Here is a 26,217-nt window from a genome sequence, read left to right as displayed (position 1 = left end):
AAGTATATAATATCAAAGTTATTCCCTGCATCCAGTTCTTTTGTGACTGCATCATAGTATCCACTCAAATTGGTCAGGCAAGGCTTCCCTTTAACAAAACCATGCTGTGTCCGAGCTATAACTGAAGTCTTGTCTAGATGATCCTGCAGTGCTTCTTTAACCAGTGCCTCCATTCATTTTCTGGGAACAGAAGTTAAACTCACAGGTCTATAATTACTTGTGTCAGCCTTTGATCCTCCTTTGTGAATTGGGGTCACATTTGCACATCTCCAGTCCATGGGTACCTCCCCTGAGTCCAAGGAAGCTCTCATAATTATGGCTAAGGCTTTGCTTACTTCCTTTGCTGCCTCCTTTAATAAAACTGGATAGATCCCATCCACCCCAGGTGCCTTTCTCGTGTTTATCTTCAACAATTTCTCCTCCACTTTACTCTCAGTTATTACAATATTCTCTAGCTTACTGCCAGAGTTGAATACACCTCTGGCATTCCCCTCGCTGAATAACTCCTCATGTGTGAATGTCGATGCAAAATATTCATTTAGTTTGTTAGTTACCTGAGCAGGATCATCAAACAGTTGACCCATCGATATCAAGTGGACCAATCTGATTCATCCCCTTCCTTCTAGAGTTTACATAAGTAAAGAACTCTTTGCTGTTTTTCTTTGCATTCCTTGCCAAAGATTTCTCGTAATCTGCCTTCACCTGCCTAACCTCCTTTGTAACTTGGTTACAGATCAACTTGTATCTATCATAGGCTTCTGTGTCACGTGTTAATTTGTATGTATCCCATGCATTTTTCTTCTCTGCCATATGTCTCATTAGTTCATCTGACATCCATTTAGGCCTAAACCTTGAACAATATTTCTTATTTGGTATGTAAAGCCTAGTAGCTTCCAAGATCTTTGAATGCTTTCCATTTTGAATTTGCTGTTGGTAACATCATCAGTTAGTCCCACTGTATAGAATTTAAATACTGTCTCAGTCCATCATAGTCGCCTTTAACCCTTCCCTTTACCCCTAATGGTAGTTACCTCTTTGAGTAAATCCCACTTCAGCACACTGTGATCACTGCCACCTAGTGGCTCATTTATCTGCAGATTCTTAATGCATGAAGAATCACTACTGATAATCAAATCAAGAGTATTACTCCCTCTAGTTGCCTCCCGAACATGCTGATGTAGAAAACAATCATCCAATAAATCCCCAAAAGCCTTGCTAGTGTGTGAGTGACCAGTCCCCAAATTCCAGTCAATATCTGGGAATCATGGAACAAGTAAATCTGTATTTACTTGTTCCAGTCATGGAACAAGTAAATACATGGGCTGTGTTAGGGTAACTAAGAGTAAAAACAGGTGCATGTATACTTGCATGTACAGCAATGCTAGAAGTATAGTAAATAAATTTGATGAATTTGAGAGTAGGAGTGTGCTGCAAGCCTGATGACTCTGATGAGTACAATGAACAATTGTGCAGAGAAGTAGAGTAGGCCAGTAAATCAATGTCTTGTAATGAGGGATTTTAACTTTCCAGATATTGACTTAATGTTTTCTCTTTTTCGGTTCAAAAAAATCTTAGTTCATGTGACATCTGTTTGATGCCAGCGAGATCTTTCTAATCTTGCCATAGAGGTTTGGTTTCACTAGCAAAATGTGAATGGCTGACAAAACAGAGCCATTCGTGTGGTGTTTGTGTTTTTATTCCGAGGATGAATGACCTTGAAAATTTTAAGAAATATGATGAAAACATTATTTATAGATGAAATTATTATTATTAGTTTCTCTCATTTATTTTTGTTTGATATTTTGTAATTGAGTTCAGTAAATCATAATTAACCCTCAGCCGGATGTGCATCGTTGATGAGACCCAAACAGTATTTCAGTAATTCCTACTCCTCATCTACTCTCTCTCTGTACACAGCTGAAATTCTTAATATCCAGTTTTGAAAATGTTTTCTTTGATTTCTCCACTGAAAATTCCAGAAAAATCTCTGTTAATTAATCATGTAAAGGAAGGGTGCAAGAATTAAGTTATCTGTCACTTGTGGTTATTGACAATGAGCTGGCCTTGATGCATGCTTTTCTCCAGTTGATAATGATCTTTGGGTTCAGATGTGAAATGGAAGCTTCATATGGAATCAAACTGTTGATGTGTAGCAGTGTTTGTGATATTGACAGGCTGGCATCGAAATGCACGTTTGTTTGAAGCACAGGTTTTTCGATTTGTATTTTGCTTTGTCAGTTAGTCTTAATAGTTTTTCCTGTAAATGTACCACTATCCAAATTTTTTTTGATTTTCCAGTTCTTAAGTCATACCAAACTGATTCAACATTATATTGACTGCCTATGTCAACCAAGTGTCTACCTTAGAGTCTGTGTGCTACTAAACCAAGGCCATAACTCCTTTCCGCTTTCTCAAACTTTCTCAAATGTTATACTTTCCATATTCAAATTCTGCATCCCCTGCTCCTGAGTAGCATCTTGTTTCTGCTATCCCTTCAGTGTCTACATTTGATGACCTAACTAATATTTCAAATTCCTCAAATATATTTACTATACTGCTATTGTTAGTTTACTAGCAAGTGTATGTGCACCTGTTTTTGCTCTTAGTAACATTAACACATCCAATGTAACTGGCCTGTCCCATGAAGACTGCTAATAGGCCTTGTATTCCCCCACGTCTGTTTGCTGATTTCCATCGGCAAGCTTAGACCTAAAATTTCAAATACCTATATTAACATTAGTAGAGGCATATGATGCAAGAAAGCAAGCTTATGCAGCATCAGCCAAAAAAAAAAAAAAAAACCCTCCATTTCACCTCCATTCATTCCAAATTTTTGTGTAGTTCTGCCTTGAATTTATTTAAGCTATTAACTTCCACAACAACAGATGGAAGTTTGTTCCATCAATCAACTACCCACTGGCTAAAGGCACACTTCTACACATCTATTCTACAACTGTCTTTCCCCAGTTTGAATCTCTGCCCCCTCAGGCTTGTAATCTGAGCAAGAGGAAGAATCCCATCAGCATTGAGCCTGCTCAATCCATTCATGGCCTTATACATCTCAATCAGATGGACTCGCAGGTGCCTAGTCTCCAGAAACTGCAATTCGCAGAACTTAAGCCTTTCTTCATAAGACCACTCCTTTGTTCCCTTCACCAGTCTTGTTGATATTAGTGTCATTAATAAAATTAGAAACAGTAAGGACCTAATAATTTTCCTGGCTGCTGTGTGTCCCTATAGAAGCAGCACAAGAATCAGTTTTACCTTAGTTTTATCTTTACAAGAATCAGTTTTACCTAAGTTTTACTCTTCTTTGTCAGAAGAGTTTTACCTCTTCTTAAGGCTGCTATCAAAATTATTAGTCTGTGTTCCCTCAAGCTAGCAGTTTTCCAACCCACTTAACATTGCTTCAATAGCATTATCAAATATTCTTCCACTCCTAATTTAGTGTATCCCGTCCCTGTAAAAACAGTCTCTTCTGTTAACAAGTGCAGACTATGCCAAGAAAAATTGTACCCCATGAGGTTTCTCTATCGGAATTGACCTACACAGGTTTCTTTGATCGACATTTCACTCACTGTCACTTGAGATAATAAGGAAGGTAATATTCATAACCTGCAGATAATGAGATGTGATGAAAAATAACATGCTGCTGTAAGAAGCAATTATTAAGCAATTCTGTGAATGTCCGGCTGCTAGGTAAGGGAACAAACCATAAGTTCTAGTTAGTCTCTTGAGAAATTGACTTCCATAATAAGACTCTGATTATGTAAAGATATTTATTACACTCACCACAGTCATCTGGTCTCTAAACACTTCTACATACTTCTATGCAATGTACCTTTGTTTCTCCAAGTGCTTATGTTATGCCATACTGATTTAACATAATATTGGTATTGGCAATATGATGCAAGGAAGAAAAAGAAGAAAGCTTATATAGTACCAGGAAAAAAAAAAAAAAAAAACCCTTAATTTGGCCAAACTGTCCTTAAATTTATTCCAACTACATAGCTCTGCAACTAGATAGCAGTTTATTCCAACAATTGATTACAAATTTCCATACATCAGTTTTACCACCATCCTTTTCCACTTTAAATTTATGCCTCCATGTGTGTGTGTCATCTGAGAAAAAGTTAATTTCGTTAGCATTACTTAACCCTTTTAAAAGCCTTATACACTTCAATTAAGTCACCATGTAGGTGGTTCCAGAGATCACAATTTGTAGAACCTGGGCTTTCTTGGTATGAATATCCCTTTTTTATCTTTTTATATATCCTTTTTTCTTTTTTCCCCACTTATCCAACAGATGTATATTCGTAGGTTTCCAAATCTGCATGCAGTATTCCAGATGTGGCCACAGGATGGCCTCATGCTACAGGATGATCACCTTAAGGGCTAATCCTAATGAAAAAAGTTCCATTATATCACTGACAAAACCCTATGAACTGTTGTAGCAGCATTTTGCGCTGCACAGAGATTTTTTTGTTGGACTACAATTGCCTCTAGATCTTTTTAACACTCTACTAGTTAGGTACCACCCAAATGGCATGTTATTCTGGGATTACTGCTGCTCAAATGTAGTACTTTGAATTTATCCCTGTTAAACCTCAGTGGCCATTTTCCAACCCATCTCCTGAGTTTATCGTGGATCTTCTTGAAATAGCATACCCTGATTACTGTCATTATTCACTGTTCTCACCTTTGTATCATCAGAAAACTTAGACATAAAACTTAAAACTATCAGTGTCATTAATAAATATTAAAAACAATAAGGGCATACAAGTTAGTGCAATTTCATAATTTTTGTACGTAGCCAACTACTTTAGTAGTTATAAATTGGCATCATTAAGTATATTCTGTAAACAATAAAGGCATAACACAGACCCTTGTGTAACTCCACTCATCACAGTAGTCCACGAAGAGCAGTGGCTGTTTGTAAGCATCCTTTGTCTCCTACACCATTTTAATCATCCATTTATCCATAGTCATATCATCATCATCAGCCATTTTCAATCCACTGCAGGATGAAGGCCTCTCCAGCAACTTTCCAGTTCCTTCTGTTTTGAGCACTGGCCATCCATTTACTACTCAAAAACTCATGAATTTCATCTATCCATCTCCGCCTTTGTCTTCCAGGTTTTCTTCTAGCTCCTCTTGGGTACCATTCTGTTATTTTCTTAGTCCATCTGTCATCATGTCTTCAAGCTATGTGTCCTGCCCAAGACCATTTTAGTTCTTTAGTTTTGATAAGAATGTCCTTTACTTGAGTTTGCTGCCTAATCCATGTGTTTCTCTTCTTATCTAACAGTCTGATTCCCAATATAATTCGTTCCATTCTTCGCAGTGTAGTTCTTAGCTTCTCTTCCATTCTTTTGGTGAGTGCCCAAGTTTCACTTCCATAAGTCATGGTGGGGAGTATACATTGATTCATTATTTTACGTTTCAGACAAACTGGGATATTTGCTCTTCAGTATGTGACTATATTTCCTGAATGCTATCCATCCAAAATTTATTCTTCTCTTGACTTCCATCCATTTATCATTATTACAGCTAATAACTTGTCCCAGATAAGTATATGACTTCACCTTTTCAATTACTGCTCCTTCAATCATTATTTCCCTTTCCGTGGCATACTTGTTCATCATTACTTTTGTTTTAGCCATATTCATCTTTAGTCCAAAATCCTTACTCTAACTGTGCATAACTGATTATGATTTTCCTCTAATTCTTTGGGATCGTGGCTAAGTTGCCCCTAATGCCAAATTGTTCCAGTTTATAAAGTATATAAGGGCTGCTCAATAAAGAATGTTTGTCATTTTTTTTTTTTTTTTGCTAGCTTTATTAATTATCCAGTCCTGTTCAAAGTAGCCCGCATTTGATGAAATGCACTTACTCCGTTTCTGCCATTCTTCAGAAATATGAGGGAACCTATTTTTTGATACGTGTTTAAGAATTGCCTCTGATGCCTTTACAACTTCTGACGACCAACTGGAAACATTTTCCTCCCAGCTACTTTAACTTTGGAAGTAAAAAAAAAATTGCAGGGTCAGGTCTGTAGGGCAGATGAGGAACACATTTGACATTAATGCTGGCTAAGTACTCAAGGCCTACATAGCTAAGTGGTCAGGAGCAGTAGTGCAGTAGCACAAGCTCTTCGAGTAGACTGAGGTTCAAGCTCTTTATGCTAAATACAGTCTATCTGCCGACTTGCACTGACCGGCGTGTTTGATTATTGTCCATTTCCCTCAACATGAATCACTGAGGAGCCTTTAAACTGTGGCCTTTATCAATCCATGCTTGATTGTGAATTGATAAAGGCTGCAGTTTTACCTTTTACCTTTAAGTACTCAATGATAGTGTGAGCAATCTGTGAGGTCTTTGCATTGTTGTGATGCAACATCTGCCCCCCTTGCCGTGCAGTTGTGGTAATTTGCGACGAATGTGATATCCTGAAAAGTGTGCAGTACAGTTCTTTTGTAAGGTCCCATAATAGTTGTATGACATGCACAACATGCTACTAAACCATTCCTTGAATGCCAAAAAAGGAGATTACCATAACCTTTCCTGTAGAAGCTGCAACTTTTCCTTTTTTTGGTGTTAGTGATGACATGGACTTCCAGACAGAGCTTTGTTGCTTATTCCCTGGGTCAAAATGATGAAGCATATCTAATCTTCCTAGTTCATTTCACAAATATACATGGTCTCAGTTCTAATCCCAGTGATGCCCATTTTCACTTACAGTCTGCCAAATCCCATGTACTTTTTCTGACAGAATCTCAGTTATTCGTTGATTCAACCACTGCTCATCTCAGTTGCCCAAATTATTTGCTGTATGATTCCTTTCGCCTCAAAAGTGGTACTTGTGCATATGTCCTCTCTGTTATTCCCTGTCAGAGACTTGGTAATTTGGAATCTCTTCTTTTCGATCTTCTCTGGCTTAAAATCTCTCTACCTCATTGTGTCAAATTCATCTGTTGTCTCTACCGTTCTCCCATTTTTCACTAATCACTTGGAACTTTTTGACTTCCTCTTTTTGCAACTTGACTTTCTTCAGTCCAACTTTCCTAACAGTGAGGTAATTTTCCTTGGTGATATTAATGTTCACAACTCCAGCTGGCTTCCGTTTTCTAGTCACGCCGACCCAGCTGGTTGAGATACTGAGGCTTTTGCAATTACTAATGACCTTGCACAGATTTTTCATTTACCTACCAGAATACCAGACAATTCTAACCATACAGCCAACACGCTTGACCTTTTTCTCACAAACAACCCTTCTAAGTACACGGTCGAAGTGAGTGGTCCTTTAAGCACCTCAGATTACAACTTGGTGATTGTCTCTTCTCCAGTTGAGCATTTATCTTGTGGCTATTCCCAACCTCGTGTTGTTTGGCATTACAAGAATGCAAAATGGGATGACCTTCAAGATTTCTTTTCTTCTTTTCCTTGGTTGGATTACTGTTTCAAAACTTCTGATGTCAGTGTTTGCTCAGATCGTGTCAGTAAAATTATTCTTGTAGGAATGGAATCCTTTATTCTAGACTCCACTTTAAAATGTTGTCCTTTATCTAAACCTTGGTTTTTCCAATAAATGTGCTAAGGCTGTTCAGGAGAACAATGTTGCATATCGTAATTGGCTAGCTACCAATTCATCAGTTTCATTTTCTGCCTACACCAAAGCTCGCAACAATTGTAAGGCAGTTATTAATCAGTCCAAAATAGATTTTGAACAGGCTAAGAGTAGAAAACTTGCTTCTTGCCCAAGCATTTTGGTCTCTCACCAAAGCTATTGGCCACAACTTTTGCCCATCTCTGCTCCCACCTCTGTCAAAACCAGATGGTTCTATTGTTACTTCAGCCAAGGCTAAGCTGACCTGTTAGCATCACATTTTTCTTCCAACTCATGTATTAATGATTTTGGTAAAACACCTCCCACCATTCCCAATACACTCCATTCAATGCCTCCTGTGGTCTTCCATCAAAAAGATGTCAGAAGGATTTTGACAAATCTTGATGCTAAGAAAGCTCCAGGTCCTGATGGTATTTCTCCACTTTGTTCTCAAAACCTGTGCTCCTGAACTTACTCCTCTTCTTTGTTGCCATTTTCTCACTTTCTTATTCCAAAGGTGTTTTTCCTTCTTGGAAATTTGCTCATATCCAGTCAGTTCCTAAAAAGGGTGACAAATACCTCTCATCCAATTATCGTCCCAATGCGCCAAAAACTAACAAAAAGAAAAAAAGAAAGTAGAAATGTATCACCAAGAAAGAGAAGAATGATGATATCCAGCTCAGGACCCTGGGTGTGCCAAGCCCATTCTCACCAGCTGTGAGCCCCTGGGGTTAAATATGCAAATGATAATACTGTGCTTGCTTTCTACTGATATTCTCAACGTCTCTGCCAGTGACATGTGACTATCTTCTCTCTCATGATTACATAAGTAGTTTTTATTGTTTCTGTGATGACAGCAGTGGCTGGAGCTCCAAGGTCACAGATTTTGGTGATTGAATCATGCCTATCTTTAAACATTCTAAACCACTTTGGTTGGTTTTATTTTATTTTTTTTAGGAGCATTAGCAACTAAGGCCATATTGCTCCGGGATATGCGGTGGTCATTCCCTGACCTTTCCACATTCTCCGTATTTGGTGGTGACGGGCTCGAACCCCGGTCTAATCAAGGAGCGTGTGCTGGTGCTCCTTCCCACCTGGCTACGGTGGTGCCTTCTAAACCACTTGTGAGTTGTGCTACATTGAAGCATAGATTCACCATAAGCCTCTTTTAACGTTTCATATGCTTCAGATGATGTTTCCTTGAGACAGAAACAAATGTAAATAGTAGCATACTGTTCCTTCTGTCCCATGTCCATTGTTCATAGGCGAAACTGAACAGGCATAAACTTGACGAACTGCCAAGGTCACACCCTGCACACACACACGTCGACTGCACAATTTGCAGTCGACGTGTTTGGTTGGGTTTTAAATTACACAGCTCAGCTAGAAATAGCAAGCAGTGTGGTTAATGGAAAATTATGATCATTCTTTATTGCGCAACCCTTATAGTTACCTACTGGATATGCTTGCCTTGAATCTAAGTGTTTGGAAATTAAAAATATACCCTTCCTCCCCTTCTGTCAAGTCTATTCCCTTGTATAAACATTGTATTTTTTCCATATACATATTTAGCTTCATGTACTGCATAGCAACTCACATTGAACATCTCTACTGCTATTTTGTCAGGAAGTGGCAGTTGGCCGCCTGCTGTCAGATGGACCAGTAAGTTCTGGAACCAGCAATTATAGCAGTGTCTTATCTTTTTAAGAATAACAACTTAAACTTTGCCATTGTAATTTGTTTAAAAATTTATTGCAATATTAAGACAAATGATAATACAATTTGTTCTGCTGAGAGTATTGACTATTGTATTAATTAGGCAGTTTAACTCCTGCTAGCTACAAAAACTCAAAGTAGGTTGAGCAAGTCATTCTACTTTTCATTATTAAAAGCATCAAATATTTTAATTAATTTGTGAATTTATTTATAAATAATATTTTTAATTCATAAATTAATAATTAGTGTTTAATTATAATATATAAACAATTTGTTTATTACATATTTCTTTAATTATGCATTCATTTTAGTAATCAATGCATAATTGGTGCATAAGATTATGCATAATTAATGCATAATCTGGTCATGTCCCCTCCCCCCAGTGCCTTCATACTATATTTATTAATAATATAGCAGTGTTCACGTCCTTCATCTTTAGACAAATAAGGAAAAATTTGAAGAAACTAAATTGTTGCACTATACCTTTGATCAGACCTATAATGAAAGGCATACGGTCAGGTTTGGTATAAAGGATTTTTAAGCAAGCTCTCTTCGTGTGTATTTTTTTTTTTTTTTTTTTTTTCAGAATTGGATGAACCAGTTTCCTCACTGACTTTTCATTGTTTGTAATGTTAGCATTGGCATATGATGCAAGATAGCAAGCTTATACAGCATCAGCCAAAAAAAAAAAAAACCTTCCCATTTCACCCATCTATTCGTTCCAAATGTTTGTCTAGTTCTGCCTTGAATTTATTTAAGATGCCAACTTCCACAACACCAGATGGAAGTTTGTTCCAGCAATCAGCTAGCCATTGGCTAAAGGAAAATTTCTGCACATCTATTTGACAACTGTCTTTCCTCAGTTTCAGTTTATGCCACCTCAGGTTTGTAATCTGAGCAAGAGGAAGAATCCCATCAGCATTGAGCCTGCTCAATCCATTCAAGACCTTATATGCCTCAATCAGATTGACTTGCAGGTGTCTAGTCTCCAGATGCTGCAATTTGCAGAACATGTTGAAAGAAAGACAGCTATATGTTAGTGGCATGGTGTCTTTCTTTCTTTTCGGCTTATCCTGGGAGGCATCAAGGTTCTTTTCTTTCACTCATCACTTTTCTCTTGTTCATCCAGTAACTTTCCATTGACAGGAAGTTCAAAGAATAGTTTTGTTAATGTTAGTACATTTTGATGTTAGCTTGTTTGTGCCCTGCACAAACAAGCCAAAATTACTTAACATAGTTGGTCGTGTGGGATTGTTTTGCCCCTGCCATGTGTTTTTTGTCTCATGCTAAAAAAAATCTTTGTGCTCTCTCTCTCTCTCTCTCTCTCTCTCTCTCTCTCTCTCTCTCTCTCTCTCAGGAGTAACTTACAGTACTTTCTGAGCTAATTTTCTGCCATTATTTCTCTATTAAAAATTTATTTGGAAAATTAAATGCACTAGGCATAATCCTTATGGGTTTTGATAATTAACTATATAATATCGGTGTAAATACACCATAGTTAACCCATATATTTGAGCTACGATTGTAGCGTAGAAGGCATCGTTTTAATTGTATCTCATAATGTGGTTGCCTTCACAACAAGATAGCTACTATTGAATTACTTCAAATAAATAACGCTTCTCTAGTAGAGAAGACTACTGTTATTTATTTTCAGTGAAATTCACTGAAAATAAATAATTCACTGAAAATAAAAAATAAAAAATTCACTGAAAATAAATAACAGTAGTCTTCTCTGCTAGAGAAGCGTTATTTATTTGAAGTAATTCAATAGTAGCTATCTTGTTGTGAAGGCAACCACATTATGAGATACAATTAAAACGATGCCTTCTACGCTACAATCGTAGCTCAAATATATGGGTTAACTATGGTGTATTTACACTGATATTATATAATTAAAAATTTAAGAGCTCTCTGAACAAGGCCAGAATGACTGTAAAAGTGACAGCCTTGTTTATGTTGTCACAAAGGGATCACTAAATATTTTGTGATCCCTGAGTTCCACACTAAATGGCAGAGAACGTAATTTCACAGCACTTAGAGATCTAGATAAGAACACATTTTTACTTGCCATTGAATAAAACCAGAAAATAAAACGACAAATTCTGAGCCCAGCCCACCATGAGTTTCTTCTCTCTCTCTCTCTCTCTCTCTCTCCTCTCTCTCTCTCTCTCTCTCTCTCTCTCTCTCTCTCTCTCTCTCTCTCTCTCTCTCTCTCTCTCTCTCACTCACTCACTCACTCACTCACTCTCCTCCATTCACTGCCCACATTGAAAGTTCTAGTAGTATAATAGTTTTCCTGATGATTGATACCAACTTCAAATCTACTTTTGTATGAGTAGATTATAAATATTGCACCCTCTATATGAAAAAGAAAAAAAAAACTAGGCTTTCTCGTTTGCTCTCAACACTACTTTTTCTAGCAGTTGTTGCTAACCCTGTTGTGAATTAGTGTGGAACACCATTTCCAGATCTGAGTTGGTATATATCCAGAATCATTTTATATATTGATTTTATTTAGAGCTGTAAGATTAATAACTTATTCAGCCTTATTCCATTACCTACCATACAGATATTGTGTCAACTGCATGCCTTTCTACAGATATTTCCATGGGAACTGTTATTTCAAACTGACTTTTGTAATTCCATCTTTCTTCTCTCTAAACCATTCTGAACTAAATCAACAAGCCAGCATATACTCTTAGTTTAAATTCAAACTTATCTCACTTATTTTTAATTTATTTCTGTTACTACTTCTGTTTTCTGAAACAACCATCCTTGTAGTCACTCCCCCCCCACCAAAAACATGTAGCCAGAAGAAAAAAAACAAAACAATGTATTTCCAAAAAAATTATAACATACAGAAATTGAAGTCCAGTGTCAACAAGTTTCTTATGGCCTTCCAGCTCATCCACAGTACTAGAATGCTATAAATTTCAGCAACCTCTTGCATTTGGGATTACTATTTAAAAAAACCCAGATTTCTAAAATAATTTAATGGTAGTAGAATATATGTATCAGAATTGATAAATATTTACTTTATAAATAAATAAATTATAAATAACTTTAATAAATAAAATAACTATAAATTCCTGTATATCATTGACAAAAATATTTTTGTCATCTGCGAGGTGATCTGATTGAGGTGTTAAGGCCTTGAATAGTTTGAACAAGCTCAATGCTGATGAGTCCATCACTGATGAATCAATCTTGTCCAGATTAATTGCCTGAGGAGACAAATTCCAATTGAGGAAGGACAGTTGTAGAATAGATGTGCAGAAATTTGCCTTTAGCCAGTGTGTGGCTGATTGCAGGAACAAACTTCCATCTGTCATTACAGAAGTTGACAACTTAAATTCAAGGCAGAACTAGACAAACATTTGGAGCTTTAATATTTGAAACTTTGGATGCACTTCAGACATTTTATTTTTATTAGAAGTACAAAAAAAAATAATAAAGCAGTTGAATGTATGTATGTTTGATGTGGTAAAAATATGAATAACCAGTTTTAATGATCATTATTCTTTGGAATTACATAAAAAAATAAAATTAAGTATGGTAATTTAAGGTATTATTTTACAGTTTCTATTGGGAAGAATCAGCCACTGAAACATGAAAAGCCTAAATGGAAAAGTGCTGTTCCGTTGACAGAAGGGCAATTACGTAGCAAGAGAGATGAATTTTGGGACACTGCTCCAGCCTTTGAAGGTCGGAAGGAGATATGGGATGCTCTGAAAGCAGCATCATATGCTGCAGAAACAAATGATTTTACATTAGCCCAAGCTATAATAGATGGTGCTAATATTTCCTTACCAACTGGTAAGATATATATTGTTTAATTAAAAGCATGTTTTTGATATGATCATTAAAGGGCATATTTGTATTTGAGTTCCATATAACAATGAGAAACATACTTCACTGTGGAATGGATTACATATGGTTGTTAATATTTAGCAATGTCTGGTTACTGTTTCTAATTTTAATATTAAATTTATAAACAAAATTTATTAAATGCATATTCTAACCCATTATACAATGAAGTGTTTGTTAATCATAGTTAAAAGCATGTTATATTATTATTAACTACTTTAAACATACTTAAAAACAAAAGTAAAATAAGCCATTCAATCTGCTTACTATTTGAACAGGGCAACTTTTACAAAGAGCCTAGGTATAGTCAGGTGCTACTAGGTGACCAGTCTTAATTAGGCTCTTTCTTGAACAGCAAAAGTTTTTTTACATTTTTTTTTAAAATTAATTTTGCAAAAATATGGGTGTATTGAAAGTTTTACTGTGATATAACCTTATTGATTAATCATGCAGATCAAATGTATATCTGATATCTTTTGAATTAATTCTGTAAAATTTACATAAATACATCATTTCTACATTTAGTTCCATAAGGACTGGCTGTGGGTGTATATGAAATTAGATATGCACTACTAGTGCCTATCTTTCCAGATCATCCAGTATTACAGAAAATATGCATGGCCCATTGTTAACTGTAGTATCTGGTTCCATATTAACTATGGTAACTTGTGAGGGTGGCCACTGGCCAAATTTAAGAGGAATATTGGAACAGTGCAAAAATTTCAGGAGAGGGGTAAATCAGGCCACAGATTAAGATTACATACCTGAACTTAATGCCCCACCTTTCTCTCTTCTATTTCTGGTGGCTATTTCCAGTTCCATATTAACCTCTGGTTATATCAGAGATTAATATGGAACTGGGAACAAGGTGAATATTATATGACAGGGCAGGAGTGCGCCAGGAGTGTGCAGTGCCTGTGTGCAAAAATTTATACGTCGCTCCATTAATCGAAAACATCAGAAAATAATATTTTAAAATTCAACGAGTTTTACCTTTGGCCTCCTGGCACCTTTGGTGCCAGGAGGCCAAAGGTAAACAGGAGTAAAAGTTGTCCCTGTCATGGGGTATGCGTCACACATGTGGATGGCATGCCCCATGACAGGGACAACTTTTACTCCTGATTTGGACTCTGTGTTCAACATTAAGGTCCAACCTTCCTCTCTCCTACTTCTAGTATGCAACTTCTGATTCCCAAGCCAACGTATAGCAGACAAGGAAGGAAGATTGTTGGGCAAGTGTGGGTTTGTGTGAGAATGGATGGCTTTTGAATGGGTGGGACAACTGCCTCACCCTGTGCAAACCGTTGTGTGACTTGAGTCTGGGTGGCCTTAACCAGAAAAAAGAGTGTCATCTATACTCAGAGTGCCATGACTGATAGGAACTAAATGTTTGAGCAAATGAGAACATCCAAATTTATGTTAAACGTTATAAATGTGCACTCCTCTTAAGTATATATATAAAAAAATATATAATAGTCCACTACAAGCTGAAATGTGTAATTATAGCATGAATGATTTGGTCATGTTTGTAAACTGTGTAATGACAAAATGAGTGCTACGTGACTCATCATAAAAAAAAGTGTGTGGCATTTATTTTGTAGTGCTGTGATATACTCCATTTGCAAGAATGAGTGGAAGAGGGCAAATGGAGGGCGAGTGCTAAGTGTTTAAATGTTGTCAACAGTTCTGTCATATGTGCATCCTGATATTTTATTTTTAAAAAAAAATCCTAAAATGACTTGTGTTACGTAGGTATGGGTAGGAGTATGACTGATTGGAATGTGTTGTGTTCCCCGTGAATGACAGAAGTCTACCCTTATCATGGCAGTTGGGGGAAAACCAATTTTGGAAGCCTCCACTCTGCCCTTGCTGATGCTCTTCTTAGGTGGCGTGGGATGCTGACACTGGTTTCAACTGGTCAAAACCAGTTGAAACCAGTGTGGAATTGTCAGACTTTTCTGACCCAACTAGCCAGGATTGTCACCAGGAACCCACTTAAGGTGCCCTGGTCCTATGATTTTGTCCCCCACTTTATTCATAGGACATTGCCTATCTCCCTACCCAAACTTTCACTGTCATCAACAGTCCCCCCATGTAGGGTTGGGTTACCTCTGCAGAGGTGCCCATCCTGTCCTCATTCTTCCAATTTTTGGTGAAAGCCTTCCTATTATCCACCTTTTTTGCCTTAAACTATTATCCAAAATTAAAACTGTTGCACCCACTTGCTCTCTTCTGGCCTGGCTTCCAGATGAACAACATAACCCTACATTAAACTACAGGTAGTTCTCGGCTTTACGAGTTAATTCTTTCCTAGCGCGTGCTCGTAAAGCGAAAACTCGTAAAGCTGGAATTTATTTCCCATGGACATAATGTTAAAAATAGGAGTTACGTTATCAACAATGAAATTAGTTAGCTAATTAGTTTGTTTAAACAATGATTGATTTATCCAAAGAAATGAAAATCTAGCCTGTAAAATCAAGCAAATTATAATAATAGAGAAATTATTTATTACTTAGAAATGTTAAAGAATGTTTATCTTTCATCATCGACTAAATGCACACTCGTTGATTACTCATTATTGGCTTGGCACTTGTTGGTTTGTTGTACAAGGAGTCGTCTTCTTCAGAAATAAAGCAAATTATAATAGAGAAATTATTTATGACTTACAAATGTTAAAGAATGTTTATTCTTCATCATCATTGACTAAATGCACACTCGTTGATCACTCATTATTGGCTCGGCACTTGTTGGTTTGTTGTACAAGGAGTTGTCTTCTTCAGAAATGCTTCAAGAGGCGTTTATTTCCAAGATAATCTTCTCTTTTCTTTATAAATTTCAATAGCATGCATAAGCATTTTTTAATGGAACATACAAATTGCAACTAACACGATTTGCACGGAGTAACAAGTTTATGAAGCAAAAAAAAAAAAAAAAGATTGAGGAGAAGATTCTGAAAATTTATTTGTTTTTTATACGATTGAAGATTTCAGTAAAGGGCAAACACATTTCACCATAATAACGTAAAAAACCACACAATTGCAGTTTTCGGTATTTTCTCAAATGCAATAACATCGAGTTTACTTCCCATTTATAATTGCTTGCATAACAGAAAAGCCCAATAAACCGGAAAGTGCAAATTGTTTTTATTGTTTTATGGTCATGACTTCTAGAAATGTGTTTTAGAAAAATATCACAAAGCCGTTCAAAATTGATTCTTATAACAAATGATAACATTGAAAGTGTAGTGCATTTAATGATGTAATTGGTAACTAACCAATTTACACTATAAAAATAACCTTTTAGGGAGTTATATAGTGAAAATTTGAACTTCTGAGGTCGTGGAATGAATTACGTACCAAAAAACAATGTGTTATAGGGTTCCCATTACGATATTTTCGTGATACAATGGTAATGGATTAATATCGTAAAGCAGTACACCGTATTGTATAACTACGCGTATGGTTTGAAATGCGGTATTTATGAATGTTTAACATTCATTTTTTGCAATTAATGTTCATATTTTCGATTTTGTTGATACTTGATACTTTGAAAAAAAAAAAAAAAAAACCTCATAAAGCGAGAACTGCCTGTACATAAACCACATATCACTCACACTGTCTGGCCTTTATATGTACTGCATTGAACACAAGAATGAATTGCAGAGTTGTGGAAAACCACCACAGTTGATATACCCATACTATGTTAATTGTAGTACTGGTATATCAACTGTCTTAAGCAGTTGTGATGAAGATGTAAACTTTTCTTGCCATGGATGGCTGTACAGAGTATAAAAATTTATTTGCTGAGAAGTATGTGAAATATTACTATTCACTAGCATTAGCATCGTTTATGTACTGATGTTATAAATATCACACAACCAGGTTAGTGATTCTCAACCTATTTGACCCCACCCAAATATGGGCTGTCATTAAATTGCTAGGAATGCAAAACATTATGCATTATACCCATTATTTTTATATTTAATAAAATACTGATAAATAATATTTAATAAATTATTACTTCTAACCTGTCATTGTGCAAATCATAAACACTTGTTTTGTTATTAGTACAGCAGTGCAGTGTATTGTAAATTTTATTTCATTCCTTTTCACTAAAGTATGTTGACCTAATACATAAAGCATGTATTTACTTTGATAATTATAGGAGTTGAAAGACCACAATACATATGCTGAAGATCTGGCGACCAAAGCAGGACATTTGTTATAATGCAGCTATGTTATGAGGTGTCCCACTTTTATAAATATAAAATTGGGATGCCTGACAAAAGTAGAAGGTTATAGCTTTTCCATTTCTACTTTAATTGCATTATTGAAGTAGTCCAAATTTTATTCACCATATAAAAAATGCATTTTAATGTCAGCATTACACATTAATTCTGGATAAGCATAATAAGTATACCTTTATGTGTTTTAAGTTTTCCCAATGCTTCATTTACTGAAAAACATTAAGATATGCCCTCCTTATAATCAATGTGAGTGTGTGTTGTTTTCTTCTGATATTCACAATATTTAAGCTGGCAGTAACTGTACCTCTTATCATAAAAAAATTGATTGCACTGCACCTGGAAAGTGCCCAACTTTCTTTAAAGTTCTTTGTTTTTTTAAAATTCTACTTGTATGTGCTTGATTGTTTATTAATGGATTATATTAATTATATGTAATTTTTTATTTTTTAATGAAAAATTTGAAAAAATTAAGACACATCCCTTCTGTTTCCTAGTTTATAAAATATATAAATATTTTCGAAAAAATTATATGTGTGGATATATACATGCATATATAAATTGAAAATAATTGAAGGAATACAGAAGAATATTTTTTTCCCTGTTTTTCTGTTCTTTTATGTTGTTATGGTTATGTTTTCAATATCAATATAGTAATATTTCATATTATTTGGCTTTGATATTGTCACGGGATAATAATGATGGTTTAATTTTATTCATAATTGGCTTGTAAATTTTCCCTTTTGCCATTTAATTGATGTATTCTGAATTGTCAGGTATGTATTCCTCCTGCAACAACCTTAATTCTTTCTGTAACACCTTTCATTTTTAATTAATTCCCCCCCCTTTCATTGTTTCTATTTGTATAGTACTGGTTTTTGTTGGATTTGAATCTCACAGGGCATAGCCACTCTGCTAGTTTGCTCTTAATTTAATTTGCATTCATAATTTAACTTACATTATACATATATATTCTATTGATGACGTCCCTTTTTAAGTTTATTTTAAATGCAAAATGATGCGTTTAGAGATTTCTGCTTATATATCATGTATAAAAATTTCACACACCCACATAACTAGTATACAGGGTGTTTCAAAAATGATCAATAATTTAAAGGTGAAAAGTACAAACTAAAATAAGCAAAAAAGTCCCAGTGAACGTTGGGCCGCAAATGAACTGGTTTCGAGATAATGCACATTTTCTGTTAAGTTCTGCCACTGACTGTGGGAGCACTAGTTTAGCAAAAAGCTGTGAATCCTTTGCCAAGGGTGGTTTTATTAAATGTAAGATAATACATTTTTAATTTTTGGTTTCAAAACCACAGGATTTTACAGATGTTACAAAAGGTGTTCAAAATGCTGTCCTTGCATCCGTACGCAGCTTTGTAGCGTTCTCTGCATTGAGTTGCGAATCCTCTCAGGCATTCCTGGGTCATTTCTGATTTGCTGAAAGGCTCCAATCTGACGCTGCAATTCCTCAACTGTGTTAATGTCAGAAGTGTACAGCAAGCTTTTTACAAGACCCCAGATACAAAAATCCATAGGATTTAAGTACTCTTCATTGCTGTAACCTCTTTCCATGTTGACTAGCCTTTGACAAGTACTAGTATGCCTGCTATGTCTCAGAGCATTGAGAGAGGGGAAAGGGAGAGAATGAGCATAACTTAACCTAAACAAACAAGTCAGTGGTGGATTCCAACTCTGTACAGTTCACCTTGTCAGTGGTGGATCTCAACTAGAAATGTACAATATCTTGAAAACGATTCACTTAAGGACCCATGTTTATAGGCTTTTTTTGCATATTGTAGTCTGTAAAGTTCATCTTTAAATTATTGACCATCACTTTTGATACACCCTGTATATGTGCACATACCCTCGTGATCTGTGTGTGATTAAAAATGAATGTAGTACAAAAATAAGTGTAACGATCATTGTAAAGATTGCCAGGCTTACAAGAAGTAAATGATAGTAAGCATGTTATATACATTTAAAATGAAAATAAAATGCTGTCAGTAATTTGGTAAGTAAAAGTATTAGTTATAAATTAGAAATATATTATAGATATTAATAATGATGTCATGGGGATATGTATTAAAATAAGTCAGAAGTGGATGGAGAAGAACGAGAGTAATATAAACATTGATATCAGTATAAATTGAGAAGTATACATTAAATTTTTAATTTAAATAAAAAATTTATAATTACTTAGATAGCTTTGGGTATAATTACTTAGATATTCAGATTATAATACTGGCACAGTGGACCTCCGCTTTACAATATTAATATGTTCCAGAGACACCATTGTATTGTGAAAATATTGTAATGTGAACCCAAATAACACATTGTTTTTGGTAATTTATTCCAAGACCTCAGGAATTGAAATTTTTGATATATAACTATGTTATTTATCTCTCTAAAAGATGATTTTTATAATGGAAATTGTATTAGTTTTATATAGAATACTGAATACCGTATTTAGTAAATTTGTCAAATAAGCACAATACAAAAAATCACTTCAACTAAAGGATGCAAAAACAAAACACGTGGCCAACACATTTACAAGCACTGCTATTGGCTGACAGAACTGGTCTGGTCAGAGACAATCGTAAGTCCCTGTCGTAAAGTGAAATAAGTAGGTGCCAGTTGACATCACAGAGTAGTAAGATATCTTACTACTCTGTGGTTAACATGATCATTGGTCAGTAGAATCAGCTGCTTTATAGAATAAATTTCAAAAACCTCAAATCATTAAAATGCACTACACTTTCATCGTTATCATATGTTCAGTTATAAGAATCAGATTTGAACACCTTTGTGATATTTTTCTAAAGCACATTTCTGGAGGGCACTACCATAAAACAAAAACAATTTGCAGTTTCCGGTTTATTGGGCTTTTCTGTTAGTGCATTCTATTATAAACGGGTAGTGAACTCGATCTTGTTGCATTTGCGATAATACTGATAGCTGGAATTCTGTGGATTTTTACGTTATTATGGTGAAATGTGTTTCCCCTTCCACAATCTTCAATCATATATTAAAAAAAACATAAATTTTCAGAATCTTCTCTTCATCCCTATTTTTACTTCATAAACTTGTTACTCCGTATATCAACCTGCACATATTGTGTTAGTTGCAATTTGTGCCTGCCGTGCTCGTTACTTTTTTTACTGTTTTAAATTTTACAACCCAAAATAAATCAGCGAACAGAAATATTAGTTAGTTAATTATTAGTTAGTTAATTAATACTGTAATATACATGCATGCATGTATATTACAGTATTAATTAAGCTATGCATATAAGCATAAATTTATTTTTATTTTGCTAACCTCTGGAAAATATTCTTCAGATTTTCACATATCATTTAATTTTGTTATTTGGTAAGTATTTAAAGATTAAATGCACAAGGCATAATATGATATGGGTTTAAATTGACTATATAATATTATGCCTTGGTCATTTAATCTTTAAATACTGTCTCATTCTGTTTACCATTTGGCATTTCTCATATTGTGGAATTAACTTTGCAACTGTGATGACATGTTTGCATTATCAGGGTACCTGCCCACCCACCGATGATGAAGCCAACTAGCTTTGAAACGGTGCTGTCTGGGTGGTGGTGCCCACTGAGAATAAAATAACAATAGTCTCCTCTACTAGAGAAGCATTATTTATTCAAAGTAGTGCAATACCTGGTCTCTCGTTGTGATCATCATCATCAGCCATTTTCAATCCACTGCAGGATGCAGGCCTCTCCAGCAACTTTCCAGTTCCTTCTGTTTTGTGCAATGGCCATCCATTTACTACCCACAAACTCGTGAATTTCATCTATCCATCTCTGCCGTTGTCTTCCAGGTTTTCTTCTAGCTCCTCTTGGGTACCATTCTGTTATTTTCTTAGTCCATCTGTCATCATGTCTTCGAGCTGTGTGTCCTGCCTAAGACCATTTTAGTTCTTTAGATTTGATAAGAATGTCCTTTACTTGAGTTTGCTGCCTAATCCAAGTGTTTCTCTTCTTATCTAACAGTCTGATTCCCAATATAAGTCCCAATATAATTTGTTCCATTCTTCGCTGTGTAGTTCTCAGCTTCTCTTTCATTCTTTTGGTGAGTGCCCAAGTTTCACTTCCGTAAGTCATGGTGGGGAGTATACATTAGTTTGTTATTTTACGTTTCAGGCAAACTGGGATATTTGCTCTTAATTATGTGACTATATTTCCTGAATGCTATCCATCCAAAATTTATTCTTCTCTTGACTTCCAGCCATTTATCATTATTACAGCTAATAACGTGTCCCAGATAAGTATATGACTCCACCTTTTCAATTACTGCTCCTTCAATCATTATATCCGTTTCTGTGGCATATTTGTTCATCATTACTTTTGTTTTAGCCATATTCATCTTTAGTCCAAAATCCTTACTCTGCATAACTGATTAAGATTTTCCTCTAATTCTTTGGGATCGTGGCTTATGACCACAATGTCATCTGCAAATCGTAAATGGTTTAGGTACTCTCCATTCACATTGACTCCTTTCTGCGACCAGTCTAATCTTCTGAAAGCTTCCTCAAGGGTAGCAGTAAACAGCTTCGGAGATATTGTCTCCTTGTCGAACTCCTTTCTCGATTTTAAATTTGCTACTCTCTTTGTCTAGTCTAATAAAGGAGGTAGCGTTCTCATATATTTTGTTCAAAATCATAATATATGGGGTATCTATGCCTTGTCTTTCCAGTGCCCGAAACATTGCCTTATGCTGTATGGAGTCAAATGCCTTTTCATAATCCACAAATGCCAGGCATAATGGTGTTTTATATTCATTTGCTTTCTCCATTAGCTGTGACATCACGTGAAGGTGATCCATAGTTGAGAATCCTGTCCTAAAGCCAACTTGCTCTTTTGGTTGATTCTCATCAAGTATTCTTTCTAATCTGTTAGTAATGACCCTTGTGAACAACTTGTAGATGTGGGATAACAAGCTAATTGGTCTATAATTTCCAATTTTTGATTTATCTCCTTTCTTATGCAGAAAAACTATGACTGCATTATTCCACTACTTAGGCACCACACCTTTTCTATTGCATTCTGTGAAGAGTCTTGCCAGTTTTTGTGTCATGTCTCTTCCTCCCAATTTTAACAACTCTACAGTAACTTCATCTTCCCCCGGATCTTTCTGATTCTTCATTTTCTTCAACGCATGTTCTACCTCATCAGGAAGAATATCGGGTATGTTGTATGTGTTACTAATTTGCGATCCATCTTCCCCACTACTGGCATCATTCCCTCCCTCCTTGTATAACTCTTTATAGTAATCTTCTGCTATTGATAAGTATACCATCGCTATTCTTCAGTTTCAGTATCATTTGTCTTTCTGTATTACTGCTCATGACTGCTGATTTAAATCCTTTGTTTTCCCTTAATGCTTGTTCTACTTTTCTTGTGTTAAATTTTCTTATGTCCTTTCTGAGTCTCTTTCTAATGGCTTTGCATAACTCAGTATACTCAATTTTCTCCTTGTCAGTGTTTATCTTGCTCTTCATTTGTTGCCTTCGGTTCATCATAAGTGTTTCCTGACTGATTTTTTCTTCTTTGGATTTCTTTTTCCCTGTAGGTTTCTTGGGCTTTATCACTTTCAGAAAGTTGTAATATTCCTTGTCGATATCTTGGTCCTGAGCAGTGTGCAGAAGCTCAAACTTGGTCTTAAGTTCCAGTACATACTGCTTTTTCTCCTCTTCTGTTATCTGAAAGACCTTTGTATTATTTACTCGAGTCAGTTTTTTCCTTTCCTACATCTATATCAAGTGTACATCTTACCATTCTGTGATTCACTTCCAACATTTATCTTATTCAGGACGGTAACATCATTCACGATATATTTTCTGTTAGTGAGGATGAAGTCGATTTCATTAGTTAATCCATTTGGACTCTTCCGTGTCCACTTTCTGTTCACCCTTTTCTTGAAAAAAGTGTTCATTACTGACAATCCTTGAGATTCTGCAAATTCCACAAGTCTTTCACCTCTTTCATTTCTTTCACTAATTCCAAAATTTCCTATAGTTCCCCTTTCTGCGCTGTTTTGTCTTTTTCCAACCTTAGCATTGAAGTCCACCATAATAATAGTGTAGTGGGTTTTCTGCTCATCTGGGACTCAATTTCAGTGTACATTTCTTCAACCTCTTCATCATCATGGCTCGATGTTGGTGCATAAATCATTATAACCTTTAGCTTGTACCTCTTAGAAATCTTGAGTATTAGTCTTGACACCCTTGGTGATGTATTTTTTGTATTCCAAAATGTTGTTTTTTAAATCTTTATGGACCAGAAACCCAACTCCACCTTCCCTCCTTTCACTGTTTCCATTGGTGTACAGCAGATTTCCACTTGATAAACTTATAAGTGATTAATTTCTTCTTGTTTCAGCCAAACCGATGATATTCCAATTCACATTTTCTAATTCCTTTTCCAGCTCTAATATCTTGTCTTCACCAATGAGCAATCTTACATTGTAACAGGCCAAGTTCAGTTTCCATGCATGGCAGCCTGGTCGTACCCAGAGATTCTTAGCACCCTCTGCTTCCACTCTGATCCTCTCGCTGCTGTAAGAGGGGGAGTGAAAGCCGCTGGGGACTGATGGCCATTTGTTTCGTCGTGCAGTCATATGCTGTGTGCATGAGTGGATTTTAGGGAGGCAGGCCAACCGGACTTCTCCTAAATCTTCTGTAATAGAAAGATATTGGATCCATCAATGTTTTAGACTGAGTGTCTGATAACACACAGAATACCTGTTCCTCTCTAAGCCATCTCTTTGTGAAGGTAACCACAATATGAGATAAAATTAAACAATGCCTTTACACTACGTATGGAGTTAAATTTATGGGTAAACTATGGTGTATTTACACCGTTATTATATAGTTAATTGGTAAGGTAATAAATTGTAAATTTGTGCTTTATATTATAATATAATGTAAAGGTAATATTATCCAAAGGCTATAAAAGTAAAGATACTTTTATAGCCTTTTGGATAATATTCCTCCTATTTTCGCTTATTAGAATCACCATTTAATAGAATTAAAATTCAATTTACAAACGTGATCACAATGCTTACCACATATCATATAGTGAATGGTATTTTATTATGGAAAGTCCATAGAAAGTGATTTGATCGTACAGTGAACCAATCATAAAGTGAGGATCCACTGTACATTCATTTGGACTCTTTTTATGCATTGGTATGGAGATTTGAATTGCTGTGCTGTTGCAGATTGATTATTAAGAGTGCAGTCCTCTGAATATGTTGGCATTAATAATTACTATCCTCTCAGTTTATGTTGATATCTATATTATTTCTCATACTTGCTTACTTTTTTGACTTTTAAATTTTAATTTAATACACATCTATGACATCATTATTAATTAATATGTATCTCTCTGAGACAGTGCCATTGTTTTAAATAAATTTGCTTGCAAAATTGCGATATTAAGTTGCTGGACATGCTTAACTTTTTTTTTACTTGATCATCAGTTTAGTGTTTTATGACTGCATCACTCATTGCAAAATAGGGTAATTAAAATTGACACTACACTTTATTTTTACTAATTTTGATTACTGCAACTTGCAAAAAGCCAAGTTGTTGAGCTAATATTTAATAATAATAAAAGCTGTGTTAATCAATTTTTTAATCTAAATAATTAAATATATCCACAAGAATTCACCAGGTATTAGATAATTTAACATCAATATAAACAAGTAATTTTTTAGAGGTAAGTGCATACACACCTGTCTACCCATCCATATGCAAAGAATATATTTGTATATTTTAGGATACTCATTTTTATATTTAGCAGTAAGTAAAAGACTATTAGAAGGACCATTGAGAGTAGGTGATGTAGTTGGGTCTCCTGCCCTGGCCACTAATGTAAGTTATACAAAAGGGGAATTGGAGTGGAAGGCTGGGCCAGAGGTCTGGCCTATACTGGTTCTTAATGCACCTGAGTATTACTGCTCTTCTCACTCTATATTTAATTTATATATATATTAGGCTACTTTAATTGCTGATTATTTAATTTTTACTTTTAGGAACATTAATGGACTGTTATGATGAATTAGGAAATCGATATCAGTTACCTGTCTATTGTTTAAGCTCTCCAGTCAACTTGATAGAGAACAGCAGTGATGCAGACTCTCCCTCTCCTGACAGTGAATCTTCAAATGGTGGTGGTGATGAGTTAGTAATAAAACTACGACTGTCTACTACTGGCAGAGATGTCAAGATGGCTGTACGAACGCGACAGACAGTACTTAGTGCCAAGCGTAAATTGCAGATTATGGAGGGTATTGACATCTCTCGTCAGAGGTGGTTCTTTGGAGGCTTGCTACTTAATGATAAAATGAAAATAGAAGAAGTAAAGCTCCAGACCGGATTTGTTGTACAAGTGGTAATATCAGTAACAGAACCAATTCAGACTGAGAAATAAACTCATGGAATTCTAATTCCTCTTGTATTGGTGACTGAGGTGATTGAGATATTGTTTGATATGATAAAAAAAAAAAAAAAAAACAAACTGATTAAAGTGAGTGTATAATCATGACACATATATTAGGAATGTTTAGTTTAACATTGTAATTTTTTCTGAGATATGAATTTGAAAATATGACAAGTATGTAATGATGATATTTTATAACAGATAAGAAATGCTGCCTGAATGGATTGTGCATTATAAACTGTAGGATTAAGATTTATTTTAGTGTAGATTTTTAATTTTAATTACTGGGAATTTTTTCCTTTTTAATT

At 35.4% G+C, this 26,217-nt stretch overlaps 1 protein-coding gene across 1 annotated transcript in view; it reads left to right on the top strand.

Annotated features, from left to right (window-relative positions):
• LOC150077894 (ubiquitin domain-containing protein 2-like) overlaps positions 1–25,961 on the top strand; it is a 54,177-nt gene extending 28,216 nt beyond the window's left edge. The window contains exons 2-3 of the mRNA XM_090384739.1: positions 12,902–13,138; positions 25,503–25,961. Of these exons, the coding sequence (XP_090240865.1) occupies positions 12,902–13,138; positions 25,503–25,900 (635 nt within the window). The 3' untranslated portion in view covers positions 25,901–25,961. The remainder of the gene's footprint in view (positions 1–12,901; positions 13,139–25,502) is intronic.
• Positions 25,962–26,217: the final 256 nt, after the last annotated feature.

The sequence above is a fragment of the Mastigoproctus giganteus genome, chromosome 11 (assembly GCF_048544385.1).
Source record: "Mastigoproctus giganteus isolate SK-2022 chromosome 11, ASM4854438v1, whole genome shotgun sequence".
Taxonomy (NCBI): domain Eukaryota; kingdom Metazoa; phylum Arthropoda; class Arachnida; order Uropygi; family Thelyphonidae; genus Mastigoproctus; species Mastigoproctus giganteus.
Note: the sequence above shows the minus strand (reverse complement) of the source record. Positions and strands in the feature narration are given on the sequence as shown.